At 47.7% G+C, this 19,980-nt stretch overlaps 1 protein-coding gene across 1 annotated transcript in view; it reads left to right on the forward strand.

Annotated features, from left to right (window-relative positions):
• Positions 1-2,415: 2,415 nt before the first annotated feature.
• The window catches only part of SHISA6 (shisa family member 6), a 251,470-nt gene continuing 233,905 nt past the window's right edge, over positions 2,416-19,980 (forward strand). The window contains exons 1-2 of the mRNA XM_072881134.1: positions 2,416-3,095; positions 18,569-18,729. Coding sequence (XP_072737235.1) covers positions 2,416-3,095; positions 18,569-18,729 — 841 coding nt within the window. The remainder of the gene's footprint in view (positions 3,096-18,568; positions 18,730-19,980) is intronic.

Raw genomic sequence — 19,980 nt, forward strand, 5'->3', positions numbered from 1 at the left:
AGGCTGCCTCCTTCTGCCTCACTTTTGAGTTTGGGGTCAGGCACTGCTGAGGCCTGGGGACCTCATGGCATTGATTTACCAGTGAGACCTGGGCACATCCCTTAAACACAGTACTCCTAGGGCCACTGCAGAGAGGATCTTCTTGAGGAATGAAGCGATTGCCTGATCTCCCCAGGAGTCCCCCAGCATCCGAGCAGCTTTAGATGGCAGAGCTAAAGTGTTCTTTGCCAACCTCATAGTCCATGGGGTCTCCTAAGAGAATTATAAAATGCCACCAGCCATGAGCTGTGGGGATTCAAACCTAGGTAGCTTGAGGAAATGACTCACAGGGTGCGAGGTTCAGGGGAGGGGATTTTCAGGAGTGTTTTCCCCTTTCTCTCCCCTGCTCTCTCCCCCCTACACCACCCTCCCCACTCTCCTGAAAACTGCTTGCCTACAGCTACAGGGCATAATTTCAGTTCCCGTCTTCATGTACTTCTTTTTGCTGTGATTCCTCTCTGTCCTCTGTGTGTCCTTACAGCTGGCAATGTCTTGTATGTCTTCAGAAAATGTTTGTAAAGGCTTTAGTTTAGTTTGCAATGGGACACAGGGGAAGCACCAGGACTTTGAGGAAATTCTAACATGGGGGCCCAGTGGCTCACAGCAGTGAAACCTTCTGCACCTGCAGGAAGTTTGCTCAAAACTGTGTTAAACAAACATGTGGTGGCTGTGCCTGAGTCACTGGGTATGGCCAGCCCAGGGCATTGCTAGCCCATCCCTATAGCACCCCAGAGCTGCCCTGGAGGGGAACCAGTTTGAAGAAGTGGGGAGTGTATCAGACAGGTTGGGGTGGGGGATGCCTTCTTCTCCACCCTGAGTGCAATAGCTGAGCCCTTGCAGCAGGGAACTGGGACTCAGCTGGACTCAGTGCACCTTCCTGGGCTGGTGCCAACAGCCCCAGGCCAGTGTAGCAATCCCTGGGAAGCCTGGGAGGCATGTCCCTATGCAGGGGGTGGCAGGGCAGTGGGGACAGCACAGCCCTGGTGGGCAGCATGGCCTGACAGCCCTGGGGGCAACATCTGCCTAGCACCAGGTTGTGCTGCGGGCTCTGCCCTGGGACAGGAACGTCCTGGAGAAGTGAGGGAGTTCTGCCCCTGAGCTGCCTGGGGCAGACCTGCTTGGACACACAGGCTCCGTTAATCCCAGGAGCCCACACGTGTCTCTAGGGTCCCTGACCCAAACAACTTGTGCTCATTTATAGGGCCTGCTCACACACATCCATAAGGATCATACCTCCCACACACACCGTGATAGGGAACATATCACTGCATACGTCCAGAGGGTCCCTAACACTCATACACACCCATAGGGTCTATGTAGCCCTCAAACATCCATAGGGACCATATTCCCCGCACACAGCAATCCATAAGCTCATGCACACTTATAGGAACAATACCCAGTGCACCCACTATTAGGGACCATACAGACTGCAAATCTATAGCCATCATAGCCCCTGCAGGCACTGTTGTCCCACGCACACCTATAGGGACCGTACAGAGAGCTGACAGACTGTACATCCCCTGCCCATCCCAGTAAGGACCACACCCCATGGACAGGTACAAGGGCCACCCCCACCCATGGGGACCACCCCCCTGCACATCTCTATAGGGACCATAACCCCATGCACCGCACCTCGCACGCACCAGTGGGGACCACGCCCCCTGCACACCGCTACAGGGACCCTTCCCACGCACACCGCCGGGAGCCAGACCGCGCAGCCCGAGCCCTCCCGGGCAGGCGGGGCCGGGGCAGGAGCCGGTGCGCGCTGCCCCGGGCGGGCCGGGGGCCGCCGTGGGCGCCGGCATGTTCGCGAAGCGGCGCCCCGCGTGCGGTGACGCCGGCCCGGAGTGATGTAAGGAGCGGGCCCGGCAGCGGTGGGCGGGCCTAATCCGGAGCGCCCGGCGCGGCGCGGCTCGGCTCGGCGCCCGCCCCTGCCCCGCGCCCGGCTCCGCGCCGCTCCGCCCCCGCCTCCGCGAGGAGCGCGGGCAGCCCGCCTGCTCCGCGGCGCCGCGGCCCCGCTGCAGTCCCGCTCCGGCATGGTAAGGCCGTGGGCGGGGGGCGGGCGGGCGGGGGCGGGCCGGGGTACCCGGGGCGCGGCGCGCTCTGACCCTCTCCCCGTCTCTCGCAGCCCCTCGCCGGAGGAGCACCGGCCGGCACGGGACCCCGCCGCCTCGAGCCCTGCTCTGCCGGGCTCCGCCGCTCGCTGCGCGCCGGCATGAAGCGCCCGGCGCCGAGCAGCCGCCGCTGAAGAGCCGCGCGGCAGCAGCGGGACCCCCCGCGCCCCCCCATGGGGCAGCGCCGCGGCCGCTGAGCCCCGCGCCGCCGCCCGCCGCCCCCACCCCGCGCCGCGCCCCGCGGCCCCCGCCTCGCCCCGCCATGGGGCCGCGGCACCTGCTGCTGCCGCTGCTCCTGCTCTCCCTGCAGCTCCTGGCCCTGCTGCTGGCCGCGCAGGCGGCCGGCCCCCCCCGCGCCAAGGGCAACCGGACCCAGGGGGCGGTGGCGCCGCGGCGGACCCCCAAGCCGGGCAAGGAGCTCCTCAACCAGACGCTGGCGGGCCCGGGGGCTGCCGCCCCCACGGCGCTGCCCGGGCGCGGCAAGGGCGCGGGCGGCGGCAGGACGCCCCCCGGCGGCGGGGGCGGCGGCGCCGGGGGCTCGGCCCCGGCACACGAGACGTGCTGGGGGTACTACGACGTGAGCGGGCAGTGGGACAAGGAGTTCGAGTGCAACAACAGCCTTACGGGCTTCCGCTACTGCTGCGGCACCTGCTTCTACCGCTTCTGCTGCAACAAGCGCGCCGAGAAGCTCAACCAGAGCCTGTGCCGCAACTACAAGAGCCCCGAGTGGGCCCACCCCACCACCGCCAGCGGTGCGCTGCCTGCCGACGGCAGCAACGGCGCCGACGGGGACGCCAACAAGTACGACCCGGACAAGGACAGCACCAACGCCACCGTCTACATCTCGTGTGGGGCCATTGCCTTCGTGCTCATCGCCGGCGTCTTCGCCAAGGTGGCCTACGACAAGGCGCGGCGCCCGCCCCGGGAGATGAACATACACAGGTGCGATCCTCTCCCTGCTTCCAGCACCCCTTCTGTCTAGGGACACCCTCCTCCCCAAAGGTTCCCCCTTTGCACTGGCTCTCCAAGTGTTCCCGCTTTGCACCATCTGTCCAAAGGTTTCCCCGTTTTACTACCCATCCAAGGGGTCCTCCTTTCAACCACCCATCTAAGGGCTTCCTATTTGTGCAGCCTGTCCAAGAGTTTCCCCATTGCATGACCCATCCAAGAATTCCACCTTTGAACTGGCTGTCCAAGGGTTCCCCTTTCGCACCACTGCCCAAGGGTTCCCCCACTGCACTACCTGTCCAAGGAGTGCCCCTGTGAACTACCTATTCAAGTCTTTACCCTTTGCACTGGATGACCATAAGTTTCCTCCTTGCACCACCCTTCCAAGGATTTCCCTTTTGCAATGACTGTCTAAGGGCTCCCCTTTTGCGCCACCTGTCCAAATGATCTTCCATTGTGCTATCGCTTTGAGGGGTCCCCCCTTGAACCACTCATCCAAGGGTTTTCTCCTTTGTGAGGGCTGTCCAAGAGCCAAGAGTTCCCTCTTTGCACCACCCGTCAAAGGATTTGCCCTTTCCACCGTCTACCCAAGGGTTCCCCCGTTGCACGGTCTGTCCAGGGACAAGCCCACCCCTTGGACCATCCCTCCCGACCCCCTCCCACTACTCATCTAGGGACCCGTCCTGGTGCCCCGTTCAGCCCTTCCATCCTCTGGGCAGCGCCGCGGGACCTCTTCCCTTCCCCTCCGGGGCACCCCTCCACGGCACGGCCCCGTGGAATGGGTCGCGGCCTCGCCTTTAGCACCGACGCCGCGGACAGCTCCGCGCTACCCCGCGCAGCAGAGCGCTCGTCCCGCCGCTCCGCGCAGAGCCGCCTCCTCCCCTCCTGCCCCCCCGGCACCCCCCATCGACCCCAGGGGCAGCAGAGGCGCTCTGGACCCCGCGAGTCCTGCCCTGCCTGGCCCGGCCAGGGAGAAGTTTAGAAAGTGTGAAGGAAATTGCTCTGCGTCCTCCCGGCAGGTGCCTTTTCCTTGTCGCAAGGGGTCTTCGGGAAAGCAGTGGTTTGAGGGAGTGTTCTTTTTCTTTCTTTTTTTATTTCTTTTCCCCTCTAAATCCAGATAACTCAAGCTAGGAGTCTGTCCTTTCTGGCTGGCTGCTAGGGAAGTAGTTTGGTATCCTTTTCTCAGTGGTTTTACACATTGCTGTTTTAACAACTTTAATAAGAGAAAACACTCTTGATGTGTCAGAGAAAATCCTGTTTAAAAGCCAAAGCTCAGTCTTCCATCAGAATTCTCCTTTTGGACAAATGCATGTACTCTCTCAGTTCATATTTATCTTTTGGTGAAAAAGTCCCTCCAAATGTTGTGTACATCTTGTGTGCTATGAATCCAAGAGGTTCCTATGTTTAAACATAAAAATTGGTGAGGAGCTTCTTTATAAGAACAGTTGTGAGCATGAGTGGGGAAAGCCTTTATCTCTAGCAGATAATGCTTCATAAAAATTATTTTAATTAAGAAATTTTAATCAAAACAATTAAAACCATTGACCATATTTTTAGGTCTGAATTTCAGTCACAGTCAACAGAGTCTGAGGGAAGAAATTTTAGCTTTTTACAAAGAAAAAGAGATGAGTGACGCAGTTTTTATTTATTTGTGAAGATGTGTGTTATTTAGACTCTTCCCTTTATAAGACTATACAAAAGGGGGTGCTGGCTGGTGTGAATTACTACATCTTCAATGAGGCCAAAAAGTAATGCTGGTTTACACTTGCTGAGGGTCTGGCCCATGTATTCCATCACAAAATCCACCTGCCCTTGCTCTCTGCCTTTGCAAGAAAATAATTTCACAGTGTTAAAAACATTGTAATATCTTTTAGGTCACTTGTGTCTACATAGTAAAAGGTCCTGAAAGTAGCTTAGTCAGAAAATAGGCTCTTTTAAGTATTTTCTTAACTAAGGGCTAGTTCCCCAACTGCCCAGCTCTTTTGGCTTCAAGGCAACTTGTCTGGGCCTTACCTTCATACTAAATTTGGAAATCTGACTTGGATGCCCATACTTTTGCTCTAGCTCCAGTGTGCTTCAGGGTTGGATCCTACTCCCTTTGAAATCAGAGACAGTGTTGCCAGACTTGTCTGAATTATTCCTGATGTTTTCATTTCCTTGATGCTTGCTTTTCTTTATTTAGATAAGTTCTGGTAAAATGATTCACCTGTGTGTAGAAGTATGAATGACAGATTGAGTGCTTGGAAAGCTTGACTTTCAGAGCATTTTAAGGAGTTGATTGACTTCTATAATATGGTAGCTGGTAAAAGATTATACCTTTCAGAGCTGTGTTACCTGAACTTGATCAACATTGCATGATGGTTTAAATATTATGAAGTGCATCTCCAGCAGACAGGGTCTGCATCGGTCTGAGGAAAAATGCTATCAGCACTCTAGCAGAATGTAAATATGAGGAGTGGAATGATTTGTCTTTCTTTGTCTCTGAGAACTGCTGCTGAGTAACAGGGAAGGAGAAAACCAGGATGTAGTCAGATATTTCTATCTGTTTGAGGTTGTGTCAATTGTAGTTAGCTGTAACATCCAGAATAATTCACTGTAGTGATGACAAGTGCATTAAATCTCAGTGTCTATCCCACCAAAACCTCTGGGATGAGGAGAAGACCAGTATAAACAGAAATTATTACAGTGGGCTAGAAACAGCCCGTCGTGAGCAGTATCCCACACCCATGGAAGATTAAACAAGAATTCCCTGCACTTCACCATAAGCAAGATCACGCTTTAAATTTTATTTCATCATAAATGGTCAGTTAGCAGTACTGTGTGTAGATGTTATTTCTCTGCTAAGTTCTCATCCAGCTTTTACAGAAAATCCTTATTAACTCAGTTAGAAAGAACATTTTGATGGAGGCAGGGCTCATTTTATGTCTTTTGATAGAAAGGAGGGTTTACAAATTCACAGGAGAACTGTCACTCTTATGTGAAATGAAAGGCTGTCTGTGCACTGAGATATGCATGTGCATTTCAGAGCTGAAAATCTGGTCTTGTTTTCAGGCACTACCACGCACCTTCAAAGCAGAGGCACTGCTGTGATTCTGGGCTGAGCAGTGCCAGTAACTGATACTTAAGTTCATTTCTAAGAGCAGTAAGTGGAAGTGCTTTGAAAAACAGGAGTTAAAATATTCGTATTTTACAGAAACACTTGTAATTATTTAAACTTAGCTGATTTTTTAATGATTATAGGATCTTTCAGCCTGACCATATATGACTACCTCTTGTCTGGATCTTGCTTTGGGGTTACACAGCCAGAACTAATGCATGCTGGGCTCCAGATAGAAACTGGGGCTGATTTCTGAGAGCTATACCCAGCATCGTTTTGTCTGCTGTTGCCCCCTGACTGCATTTGTGAGGATGGTTTGTTTTTGTCAGTTTGTCAGGGTTTTTTTTCTCAAGCATTTCTTAAGTGGGCAGAGTATTTGCTTTACTTTCAGTATGGGAATGAGGGAATCTTTGGCGGTGAACAAGGAATATCAGCTGTTTGTTTTCAAAGCTGGGTACGCTTTTCTGTAGCAAGGAGGGGTGACCCAGAATATTCTCTTCCCATGGCCATGACCCTAAATCCCCGTGCTACAGTACATAAATAATTCACTGCTAGTAGTATCACTCTATGACCCCTGTTTAGCTCTCAGCAACAGTAACCATTGCACTCTCTGCTGAGTTAGGAATGCAGAAATGGAAACTTACAGTTTGCAACTAGGGTTTGAAATGTTACCAATTGCTTGCTGCATGGGCAGCCGAAGCCCTCACTTGCAAGGCAGAGGGAGACAGTGGCAGTGATGGCTCTGGGGCAGTGGTGGAAGCACTGCTGTTCTCGTGTAGCTGCTGAGAAACAGCACTGGGATTTTTCCCAGCAAACTAGCTCTATATCCTGCTAAAAGGCCGTCTGTATCTGTTCTTGCATGGAGTGTCCTCGGTGAGTGTTTTGGCTTTTGAAAGGGAGAAGGGAAACAAACAACTTCTGCTCAGAGTGCTTCACATTACCCTACTCCTAGGGCATCCTCATTGCTACAAAGAGGAAGGATATTTGTGCTACTCTCTTCTTTCATCTCTGCCTTTGCATCCTCTGCTCTGTGAATAATAACAGTGACTGTTTTTATAAATGAACATCCTTTTCCCGTGTGGAGGCCGCAGTTAAATTGATCAATTTATTGCCATTTTTACTCTATGGCTCTGAATTTCAACAGGAATCAGAGGCAATGGATCTGTTTGTCCACAGATCCAGGAAGGCTGCATGCACTGTTTTGCATGATGCTAACTTAAAATACAGGAGGTTTTCTCTTCCTCCAGGCTGCATCTCACCACAGCTCTTGGGTCCTGTGGGTGCTAGAGGGGTCACTGGAGGGTAGCTAGTTTTAGCCTTCTTCACTAACAATGGAGCTTGTGAAACCTACCTATCTCTAGACGTAGTTTTTCAAATTGTGATCACAGCTGGCTCGTTCAGTTCTGCTCTCCGCTGGTGTGTGTTGCTTGAGCCAAACAATCAAACTTCATACCTCCCCAGGGCAGGGAGAGAGTGCTACAAACACACACCTGGCCATAGGGACTATACAGAAGGTTTTATTTCTTTGATGCTGTCACTACTTTCTCTTTCCACTGATTTGTTTTTATGCTCTGCTTTTTTTAATTCCACTCTCTCATTCATCTGACTCACTCATGTGCCTTTCATCTGCTCTTTGCCCTGCTTTGTATTGTTTATTCCTGATGGTTTCCAAGTCTCTTCTCTAAAGTGTCCTGTCCCTCCCATAGTGCACAGAATATAGGTCCACAAGCATGTGTCAGACTTAAGGTAAAACAGAAAAAACCCACAACCTTGTGGCCTCAGGTAAGTTACTCATGACTAGTTCTTCTTTTTCAAACCAATACTGCACCTTAGTGTAGTTGGGGTAACTCCCATGCAGGGAGAAGACGTGAATCTTGTCCTGTTTGCACTGATGAATTGCCCATTCCCAGCTAGCCAAATCAAGGCAAGGATGTATGCATGTATCTGTACAAAATATTTTTCCTTTTGCTTCACTTACATGTACTGGGGAAGCTTCACTCTGAAGCTCTGGACACAGTTTGCACAGTTTGGTGGCTGGTTTTTTTGCCATGCTTTCCTTTCTGAATCTATTTTATAAAGAGACTGGCTTTGGTAACAGCACAGAGGCTGCCTGGCTACAGACTTCCACTGGCTGCTTCTGAGTCTTCTCCTTTCTTTTTGAACTTCTCCCAGTAAGGGAGGCTACTCTCAGAAACCATGCTGCCTTCACCAAATCATTTCAGTGTCTCTAATTCCCATTTATTTGATCTTTTTCTGCTTTCTAATTAACTTTTTCTATTAGTAACCCTCCATCATAAGGTGTCAAGGGAATCCAGTCTAGCTCTGAACTTCTATTTCTTTTAGTTTTGTAATGTCTTATATCCTTAACTAACAGTTGATCTGTGTGTCTTTGGAGATCAGACGCCTTTTAAAACTTTGGTTTCACATAAGAAGATCTGAACCTTATCAGGAAAATGAGATCACGGTGCTTTTTTGCTTGCCTTTGCCCCTACTCACATGGGCAATCTGTATTTCCTTAGATCTGTGTGCTCTGTATTGCATGGAGGTCTCAAATGTCTCATTACCCAGACAGATAAGCCTGGAATTCTTTCACAATAAATATTTTGCTGTAGTTCAGCTCTTGCCCCAACCTCCTTTATTGCAATGATAGGGCTCTTCAGAGAAAGTACAGTTTTCTTCAATAAGTTTAAAGTCCCTCAATAGTGTTTACAATGTAGGATTTGGTGCAAAATAGATACCTTGTGCATTATACCACTTCTGTGTGCACTCGTGTTTTTCAAAGCGCTGCATATCCACCAAGTGCTGTTACTGGCCTTGTGCGTGCAGATACACAAGCACAAACAATAACAGACTAAAAAACTGTTACCAGCTGAGCTCTTAGCAGAATTGCTGCAGACTTGCATGCCTGTGAAATACCTAGCAAGACCTGCTATTTTTATTTTCTCTTCTTTCCACGATCAAGATGAGTGCTGAGTTCCTTTTCTGTACAATAACACTGCTTCCAGTTCTTCCCAGTACCTGTGCTTTCTTTTCTGGGTGCACTTTTGCTCTCTCAAGCAAAGGGGGATGTAGCCGGGTTGATAACAGGCCGGAGCCAGCGAGGGAAGGTCGATGCTTTGAGGAACAGTCCCGACAGTACAGCAGGTGGCAGCCTGCTCTCTGGCTTGCAGTGAGCTCTGCACCCTCGGTGATGCTGGGGGACATGACTCCTGGAGGCACCAACTTCTTCATGCCACTCGCTGTCCCTAAATAGCCTAATAAAGGTTTAGAGGTAGATCTTGACCCTTGCTGCTGTGGCCACTTTCTGCTCAGTATAACAGCTCTCTGTGAAGAAACGTCACTTGGAAAGATTTAGTTTAACTTTTTGATTACAAAATCTTCACATAACAGTTTCTTTTTCTTTGGACCTGCTGTATCACTATTCAAAGGAACTAGTATTACCTGTTGTGAGTTTAGTGATTGTAGTAAATTCCTTGCCCACATAACAGCAATAGTAGGAGACATTCAATTTGTATATTAGTGTTAGACGTGTAAAGTACTTGTGTAAGATGTGCAGTCTAAGCACTGCTGGTATTTACTACTCTTGATATATAGCCTAAAGAACCTGTCCCGAAGACAAGAGCATTACTTTCCAGTTGCTGATTCCACCTCATGTTATAAAGACAGGAGACATGATGAGCTCACGGCGACAGTTGTTTTCTTGTTGGGTTATCAGTGTAACGCCTATACTGCTTCTATTTCAGCTGAAATGTATTTTCTACATACGTGCATTCATACAATGGGTGTGTATCTATAATGTAATTATGTCACTTATGTGTCAGTTTAGAGTTCACCAAGAAGAGTGAGTCAGGAAAACTGCTAGTCTGCTGTCATAATCTGGGGTAAAGATATGGTCTTTAGTACATCCATAATTAAGCTTTCAGTGAAATTTGTCATGAAAGCCAGACTAAATTCCAGCAGCTTCACAAATAATTCTTGTATTTGGCATAAAGATTTTTCAGTAGACATCTGACTTTTCCTTGTAGTATTTATTTTTAAGAAAGAATATCTCCTCACTTATGCTGGGTGCAGGTGCACAAATGCTTCGGTCTTGGAAGGGTGTCCTAATGCTTAGTCTTTTTCCCTTCTTAACTCCATGGGTGCATTCACCTATTCTTGTACACACACACACACACATACAGGCGTCCACCACATGCCCACTCAGGTTACTGTCAAAAACCATTTCCAGTGTTCCTTCCCAGAAACCCTGCTCTGAAGCACCAGCTGCTTTTGTTTCTAGCAGCTGCAGAGACCAGTTATCTCTGTTGCTGACCTGGGACTGGTGCATCTCTAGTACACTGCTGAGCCCCTGCACTTTCAGAAACAAGATCTACCTTGGCAGAGTCACTTCCACACGAAGGAGGCTGCCTCCCAGAGGGTTTTGCTGACAGCAGCATCCCCGTGTTTCCCTCCGTGTATCAGTTTGCAGTGGTGTTTGTGTAATCAATTAAAGCCCCATCCTTCTGGTAGTAAGATCAGAGCACCATCAGAGAGTGTGACCAGACACGTGCCCTCAGGGTGATGCCAAGGAAGCAGCAGAGATGGGGAGAGATGATGAAAGGCAGTGTACACTTGCCTTCCTGTCTGCTGTTTCACAGCTAGTACGGGGGAGTAACATGGGCAAGCAGCACTCAGCTGGCAGAAACTGCAATGTGGAAGCCCGTCTCAGGATAGCACAGACCCAGCTAGGTCAAGGGCAGCACGTGGCTCTGTGTGGTCAGTGTTTGAAACTTCACAAGGTGCGCAGCAGGTCTGGGGACAGGTGCCAAACTAAACCATGAATAATGCACGGCCATGCTTTGTGTGACTTGCCGGTGACTGAAATCCCTCTCCCTTGGAGAGACCTGCCCCTTCCAGGTGAGCTGGCTCCATGGCTGGATAAATCACCTCTCTCAGCCTAACTGCCTCTTTCTTTCTGGGTTAGTAAGACAGCATAGGGGAGTCTTTAACCTCACTCCATTTTTAAAGACTTGTAGTGAAATCCTGGCTGTGCTGAAGTCGATTGGAGTTCTGCCACAAACTCCATCACAGCTATGTTTTTAGCAGGCTTTTAGCTCAGCCAGACACTGCTGTCTTTATTGTGGTCTGCCAGGTCCTTTTGGTCATTCTTTTTCTATTATTCCCCAAATTCATAGGGACTTGGAATAGGCAGTTCTGTTTTATAACACCCTGTACGTGAGATCTCCAAGAGAGGGGATTTTCAGAAGGCAACTGAGTGAAGTTTTGCATGTGTACAACCTGCACTCCTGGAAATAGTCAGCTCTTCCCATCTCCTTTTTCTATCCAGCATCCGCAAACCTCTCTCCTCCAATCTTATTTCCCACAGGCCACATCCCGGCCTGGTGGAGCTGCCAGCAAAGCTCCCCTTGTCTTCAGTTAGAAGGGATACTTGTGCCCACACTCATACTATCAATTAGTGTTGAAGATCTGTGGATACTGGGAAAACAGGACACTACTTTCAAAAAAGACTGTGGTGCAGGACAGCACTCCTCCAGCCTGCTGTTACCTCATTGGTAATTAAGACAGCAGGTCTCGGCTGGGTTGTTGAGTGTGCAGGGTGTGCTAAAGTAAGCTTCACAGCCCCTGCAACTTCACATTCTCTCTGGCTACAAAGTTCCTTCAGCTTCTGCAGGTGAGTGTTACTTCTGCACCATACTTTCTCCTATCACACTATCTGATGTGTCTCAGAGCTCATTGCAGAGGCAAATGCCAATGTGTTGCAAACTCGCTTCTTAAACCAGACATTCCTCTCTGTTTCAGCTCTTTGCTTCTCCCTGTCTCCCCAGGATCTGTGTGTTTTTTCTCTCCAACCCAAGAGGAGAGGAACATGTGTGGACTGGAGATATGCCCATCAAATACAGTCCATAAAGTCCTTGCCAGCCCTGGGGCACTGACATGAGTTCTGCATTTCCACAGATAGGTCCTGAAAAAAACTGACGAACAGCCAGGGATGCCTGGGATGTGTTTATTCAGATGGAGCTTCCTTGGCCAGTGAAAGGGGCACTAGACAGGGAAACTGTGGGCTCTGGTCCCAGCCCTGCTTCAAGCTTTCTCAGTGATATAAAGCAAATCCTTCCTCCTTCTGTCCACAGAACACTTAAGAGCAAGGAATTTCTCCCCATGGGTGCAGGACATAAGCAAATCACCATGCTGGAATTGCTGAGGTCAGGTTGCTAAGGCACTGGTGGTGGCTGTGGAAGATGGGAGTGTTTCACCGTGTGAAAGTTACTGTAGGAAGAGCCACTTACAAAAATGGACCTGGAACTCTCTTAGCCTGGCTCTGCTGTCAATGACCTTGCCTAGCCTGAAGAAACCCCACTGGAGTCATTGCCTTAGTCTGGGTCTAGAAGGATTGGGATCAGCTCTCTAGTGGGAGTTCTCTCTGCTGTGTTTTGAGCCCATTTCTTTATGGTGCTTGGGGCTGGACCCTCCAGTGGGGCAATCTGGTTTGGCTACGCAAACTCTGCAGAATCACAGAATTGCTGATGTTGGAGGCACCTCTGGAGATCAACCAGTCTGGACTCCAAGCAGGGTCAGCTAGAGCAAGTTGCCTAGGACTTTGGCCAGTTGGGTTTTGAATGTCACCAAGGATGGAGACTCTGTGACTTGCTGGGACACCGTTTCAGTGTTTGAACACTCTCAGTGTAAAAGAGTTTCTTCCTGTGCTTAAGTGGAATTTCCTGTATTTCAGTTTGTGCCCATTGCCTCTTGTCCTGTCACTGGACACCACTGAGAAGGGCCTGGCTCCATCTGCTTTACACCCTCCCATCAGTTATTGATACACATTGATAAGATCCCCCTGAGCTTTTTGTTCTCTAGGCTGAACAGTCCCAGCTGTCTCAGCCTCTCCCCTGTATATGAGATGCTCTAAGCCCTTAAGCACTTTTGTGACCCTTCATTGGACCCACTCCATGATGTGCATGAGGAGCCCAGCACTGGACACAGCACTCCAGATGTGTCTCACTAGTGCTACATAGAGAGGAAGGATCACCTCCCTCAAGCCTGAAGAATCATTACTGATTATTTACTTCCCTATTGCACAAAGAAGCTTCTCTCTCCCCTCCCACATCTTCATGCTGGGACTGAGAGATGAATACCCTCCACATATCTGCTGGACTTCACACCCTGCCTGGTCGTTACTGTGGTTTGTTCCTGTGTATTTCCTCCATTTTATACTACTCTGCTCATTTTCTCCTTGTTCTGTTTTGGTTTTCTGTCACTCCCTGCCATTGCCCATCTCCCAGCTTGCCTTGGCTTCACTCTCTTTTCTTTGTAGCAAAGTCTGTTGATTTCATCTTTCAACGTCAGGGCCCCAGCTGATGCCCAACCTTGATACCCTACTGTTTATACCCATCCCTTTTGGCTTTTTGTATTTCCAACAAGACCTTTTTTTTTTTTCTTTTGAAAATGGCCACAACTGCTTCTTTGCATTAGGGTCTCTGTGTTCATCCTGCTGTGTTTCTTCCCGAAGTACTCAGTCCAGAGTTGCATGAAAGCCTTCCCTGCTGACGTACCTGAAAGCAGGACCTGATCTGCTCTGCCCTGGGATGTTCTGCCATGCAAGTCATCAGTAGTTTTTTTCTCCCACACTGCTAGTCCAACAACATCCCTGATATCAGTATGTCTATTCTGGGTTTATGTGGAAAGAAGGTTTAGTGTTCTCACATAAATGACGTTAATGAAAAAGCTGTCATAAATCATTATCTCAGGATATGATTGTGCAGTTACACAAGTCTGGCTACTCTATCCGCTGCCACAGGTAACATGTTCCAGTGAGTAAGGTTTGTTTTCCTGAGATAAGAGATGTGTCGTCATAGAAAGATTTCTGAAGTGTCTCATAGCCTTGTGCAGGTGATTAGGATACTGTTGACATCAGTGAGACTAATTGTACCCAAATGGCTGCACACGCAAGACCCAAATATTTCAAGTGACTCTGTTACCCTGCTTGAAGCTTTTGCAGTGGACAATTAGACAGCTGTACCCGAGAGACTTATACCAATCAAATTCTTCCTCAGTTAAGTGTGACTGACCTTCCACCAGTGTGGGACTCATTCCTCTGTGCTTTATGGAAATAAATTGGATCACACACAGCGATATGATAGAATTGGCAAGGAAATAACCAGTTTGATCCAAGTTTGACTTTATCCTCCACCTATAATGTTTTGTTCTGCTGGTGCTGAACAGTCTTTTTTCTCTCTGTAGACATTAAAGAAGAGGACAAAGAGTGAGCACTCAGGACACAGTTTGGTGTGTTTAGGGCATGAGAAGATTACACCTTCGGCATTGCTGAACCCACATTGTTTTAGTCCCATACACTTATGAGCTAGGTCTGCTTTTGATAGTTATGTTCAATTTATCTCATGTATAGTCTGACACAGCAGACATCGCTTTCCTGAGTATCACCTGTGATTTCTTCAGTTCGTCTGAGAGTAACAGTCTCCTCCTTCCATGTGGCTGGCATCTGACTAGAAATAATTTCCTTGTTATGTTGTGACCAACAACTAACTCGGAGAGTAGCTCTTATTACTATTCCTTCAGGATGAAAAAGAAAGAAGGGATTAAATTTGTTCATATCATCTAAGTTGTATTTTTGTTTGTGGTAAGGATCAGTGAGTTCAGGTCCTGGCTGTAACCAAGGAACAACCAAGCATAGTCTTATGAGAAACTGTTCACAAACTGAAATATTATCCTGGACACATGGTTTTTTCCTCATGGAGGGCAGCAGGCTCAGGGTTCAGCTCTCAGGTAGATAATGACTGAGAGGATGAGGCATTTCTCACTGGCTCATATTGTTCCAGAGTATACTCACTTTAATTGCCTCAATTATTTTTAGTGAATGGAGGTAAACTGTCCATCCAGGAGGTAGGGAAGCTATGTTCTTAGGGCTGTATCAAACCCCATTCAGAGAGTAATAATAGTAGGAGAAAGGACAACAGTATCAGGAGAAACAAGGTGACCTGCAGTGTAAGGTGGTCCTAGACTCAGAATTGTAGCAGAATGTAGGTTGGAAGGGACATTTGGAGGTCCCTCATTCTGCCATCTGCTTAAAGCAAGGCCAACTTCAATGGTAGAGGAGGTTGTTTGGGGCCTTATCCAACTGAATTTGAAGCCCTCCAAGGATGGACATCCTTCAGCCTGTCTGGGTCCCTCTTTCAGTGTTTTGCTATCCCACTGTGACTTTTTTTTCTTTTATAACCAAGTGGAATTGCCCTTATTGCAACATGTGCTAATTGCCTCTTGTCTTCTTTGCCTTACACCTCCAAGAACAGCCTTGCTCTTTCTCCTTTGCAGCTCCCCATTAGTCAGATGTAAGTCCTCTCTTAGCCTCTCTTTGTCAGGTTAAACAAACTCAACTCCAGGGAGAACTGGTTTGTACTCTTCCGTTTCCATCCCATCAGTACCTCCAGCTCCACTTCCTCATCTTTGAATTTCTTCTACTGCCTCTGTGTAGCTCATCCCACACAGCCCCTTCTGAATGTACACCAGTCCCCGACCTGACCTTTCCTGCCCAGCTGGCTCTATTATATTAAGCTAAGTGGTATATAGTGTTTTAGTGTCATCCACACTGTCATCTTCCTCTGTGCTCTGAGTGATTGCACTCTTGACACTAAGAGTGTCTTCTACAAGTGTTCAAAATGAGCCCAAGCCACTATGGGCTAGTAAATAATGGTGCTAATACAATCTCTGTGATTGAAAAATTACTCTTAGCATTTCTGTACTGCAGATACCATTAAATGGTCATCTGATGCTTAATATATCTTGGAGATATGTACTAAGGGCTCAGTTCTGCCAACCTGCTGTCTTTACAAAATATGTTGTCTCCAACAGGATGTACTGGATGCTGGTGCCAAATAGACAGAACTCATTAGCTTCCCATATCCTCCCCAATCAGCAAGATCTGTAATGCAGCGGGGAGGTATTTGCCTAGAAAAGCCATCAGGATTACTGGTGGTTGAATGAATCTTCTCCTTAGCAGGGAACCATGCAGTATCGCATAGGGCAGGGACCTCAGGCCCCAGCTTCATGCCCTCGTTCTGCCACTCGTGTTCTGCACAACCTTGGGCAAGGGGCCAAAATGTCAAACATGCCCTGTAAATTGGTGACCAGTTTGAGATACGTCAGGCATGATTGTAAAAGGTGGTGAGGACCCACAGATCTGTGTTAATCAATGGGAATTCAGTATCTTTTGGAAAACATGAAATACCAGTTCCTCTTCTTCAGTGAGGAATAACCATAGGAGCAAACAAAAGGAGTCCTGACTTAGGACAGGGCTAAGTATTGTCATGGTTTAACCCCAGCCAGCAACTAAGTACCACACAGCCACTTGCTCACTCCCCCCTGGTGCGATAGGAGGGGGAGAATCAGAAGGGTAAGAGTGAGAAAACTCGTGGGTCGAGATAAAGACAGTTTAATAGGGAAAGCAAAAGCCATGCACACAAGCAAAGGAAAACAAGGAATTCATTCACTACTTCCCATGGGCAGGCAGGTATTCAGCCTTCTCCAGGAAAGCAGGGCTCCATCACGCGTAATGGTTACTTGCAAAGACAAAATGCCATAACTCCAAACATCCCCCCCTTCCTTCTTCTTTCCCCAGCTTTATATGCTGAGCATGATGTCATATGGTGTGGAATATCCCTTTGGTCAGTTGGGGTCAGCTGCCCCTTCTGTGTCCCCTCCCAGCTTCTTGTGCACCCCCAGCCTACTCACTGGTGGGGTGATGTGAGAAGCAGAAAAGACCTTGACTCTGCGTAAGCACTACTCAGCAATAACGAAAACATCCCTGTGTTATCAACAATGTTTCCAGCACAAATCCAAAACATAGCCCCATACTAGCTACTATGAAGAAAATTAACTCTATCCCAGCCAAAACCATCATAATGTCTATCTCTTACTGCTGCCATCTTCACCTCTCTCTAAGCCTATCTTAGCACACACACAGAAAAAATCTGTGCTCTCATGTCCCATGCATGATAACCCCTTTATCCTTATATATCAGTATGTGTGCACATATACATATCGTATGATTGGTTATAGCCTTTATGCCTGCTCTCTCTACAAACAATAAATAATCAAATAAGGTTAAAAATATTCTTATTCTGTACAGGGTGGTTGTGAACTAATGTAATCCTCTTCTGGAGCCTCTGAGGTCTTCCAAGAGTTTCTTTTGTAGAGCACATTAGTGTTGCAGTTCATTATGCACAAGGATAGCAGTCTGTAGAGGAAATGATTTGGAAAATGGAAGGGACTCAGGTCCTGAGCTATTTCTCATATGAAAGACCAGAAATATGGCATTTAAGGAATGCTAGTAGATATGAGCAACACCAGCATCATTCTCATCAATATGCAATGAAGGAATTTCTCCTCCTTACATCTTTCTTGGTACCCGAGGTGACATTAGGCATATTCCCTCTGCCAAGAGAAAAGAACCTTTCAAACTCTATCATCTTTAAAATGCCACTGTCCCTTATAATCCACACAAGCCACCCCCTTCCTCCTTTTCCTATGGCTCAAGAGATAGCTTGTGGCTGCACTAAGAAAATCAGTGCATTTCACGCTATAATTGTTCCACTGTGTCCATGATATTCACAGAGGAAAAAAATCTTTGAGTATCCACTCATCCAAGGGGAAAACACTGGATGCAACTGAACTGTGTGACATTTCTTTTTCTTGGGGAATAGCAGAGAGACCTCAGTACTGTTAGAGAAATCTCTAATGGACAAAAAGCTAAAGGTACGGTAATGACTGTGTTGATGTTAACCCATGAAAATTGTTTAATCCTTTTCTTCTGGACTGCTGGTTCTCCTTTAAGAAACCTACTGCCTAGAGCTTCTTGCAGAAAAAACAGGGTTTTAAGGAGTTTGGTGACCAGACTCCTAATCTGATTCAATCTTAAGGAAGTTTGACTTGGGCAGGGCAGTTTTGGTGTAACCTTTAGAAGATCACAGTGCCTGACTCTTAGGGCTCTGGTGTGTTCAGTGGTGAGTATTTATGAAGGCAGTGCTTTATGCTATGGAGAACAGTTTGTCTGCACTGTCACTGACAGCAAGGAAAACGATGGAGAGATAACATAACCCTGGGGTGAAGTGAATTACTGGAAGCATATGAAAAACTAAACAATAGCCAGGCAAGCCTGTAAATACATGCAGCAGACACACAAAAACAAACTGAGCTTTTAAGCCTTTTTTTTTTTTGTTATGGTTGTTTTTTTCTGTTTATGGTAGAAATCCAACTACTGCTGGATTCGCACAGTGACTGTGGAAGTGAAAATACTGAATGCCATTCTAGCTACTGTGTGAAAATACGTTTTTTTCCCCTATTTCTCTCTCCCCAGGGCTCTGGCTGACATCTTAAGGCAGCAGGGACCAATCCCAATAGCACACTGTGAAAGAGAGAATATCTCGGCCATAGATACCTCCCCCAAAGAAAACACCCCAGTCAGGACATCTTCCAAAAACCATTACACCCCTGTGCGCACCTCCAAAAGCAACCCAGGTAAGTGCTACTTTCCTGCTTTCTTTCTTCAGAGGTGGTTGTACCAGTTTTATGTTAGAAGTCAGCAGAACATCACACTTTACAGCAGTGGATTTTGTAAACCTAAAATTAGGATAATAAATGACTTTCAAAGGCAATCAGATAGAGCAGAGGAGTGCAAGGATCAGTGGTGATGATTCTTTAAGGTTTTTGCTGAACAGCGTGGCTGTTCTCTCTAGGCATTTTAAAAATTCAGAATCAGTGAGGTATAAATTCAGCTTATACCAAAATGCTTAGAACATTGTGTATTTCCAACAAAACACACGTGCTACAAAGCATAATTCGGCTCTTTGCACACAGCAGCTGAGAAGAAAGAAAACCACATAATTGGGGCCACCTTATTCATTCAGGTGAACTATGAGCATGTGCCAAAAGGAAAGTGAAAGGTGACCTAGAGGGTATCCCAAGAGCTTAAAGACACTGGCCTGAGGTCCTCCAGGAGCATTGGCCTGGGAATTGGGACACACAATTTTATTTTCCAGCTACTGCTGGCTGGGTGAATTTGGTCAAGTCATTTGACTGCTCTTTGCCTTGATTTCCCCAGTGGCACAAGGATGCCAGTGTCTTAGGTAAAGATATTGTTCTGTTTTATTTAATGCTTCATATATTGATAATTGCCAAAACAATGTTTCCATGGCTGCTGACCAGTTTTGTTAAGTGGGATGTGGTAGACTTGCCTTCACTTGCCATCTCTCAGTTGCAGCTGGATGTGTGCGTCAAAGATATGCCCTCATTCAGTCACAAGCTATTCAGCTTCACATAGAAGTTTCTGGGTGGTATCTCCTGGCCTTTGTCACCTGGCGATCAGAGGACATTTTGCTGATGGTCCCTGCTGGGGAAGCTTCTGAAAGAAGCTAGCAGGAGCTCAGACTGCTCCACAACCTGCAGGGCTTGATGTGCTCTGCTTTTCGTGGAAAGGGCCCAATACTGAGGGCAGTGACTCTTTGGTTTCCATTGCCTTGTTGCGGTGACTATTAGAAGGGTTTTGCTACAATGTGCATCACCCTATGGAGACAGGACCAGGTTACTGTGTTCTCTGGAAGCCTCCCCTGCTGCTGGGAACAAAATAATTTCCCTGAGAATGAAGAAGGATTTCTTTACTCTCTGATTTTCACTCAGAGGCCAGTGAACCCTGTAATTTTGTAAGCTAGAGAGTTATACCCATGAAATAAAATGTTGGGCTGGAGAACGGTACATGAGATGAGATGAGTT

The sequence above is a fragment of the Ciconia boyciana genome, chromosome 16 (assembly GCF_034638445.1).
Source record: "Ciconia boyciana chromosome 16, ASM3463844v1, whole genome shotgun sequence".
Lineage (NCBI taxonomy): Eukaryota > Metazoa > Chordata > Aves > Ciconiiformes > Ciconiidae > Ciconia > Ciconia boyciana.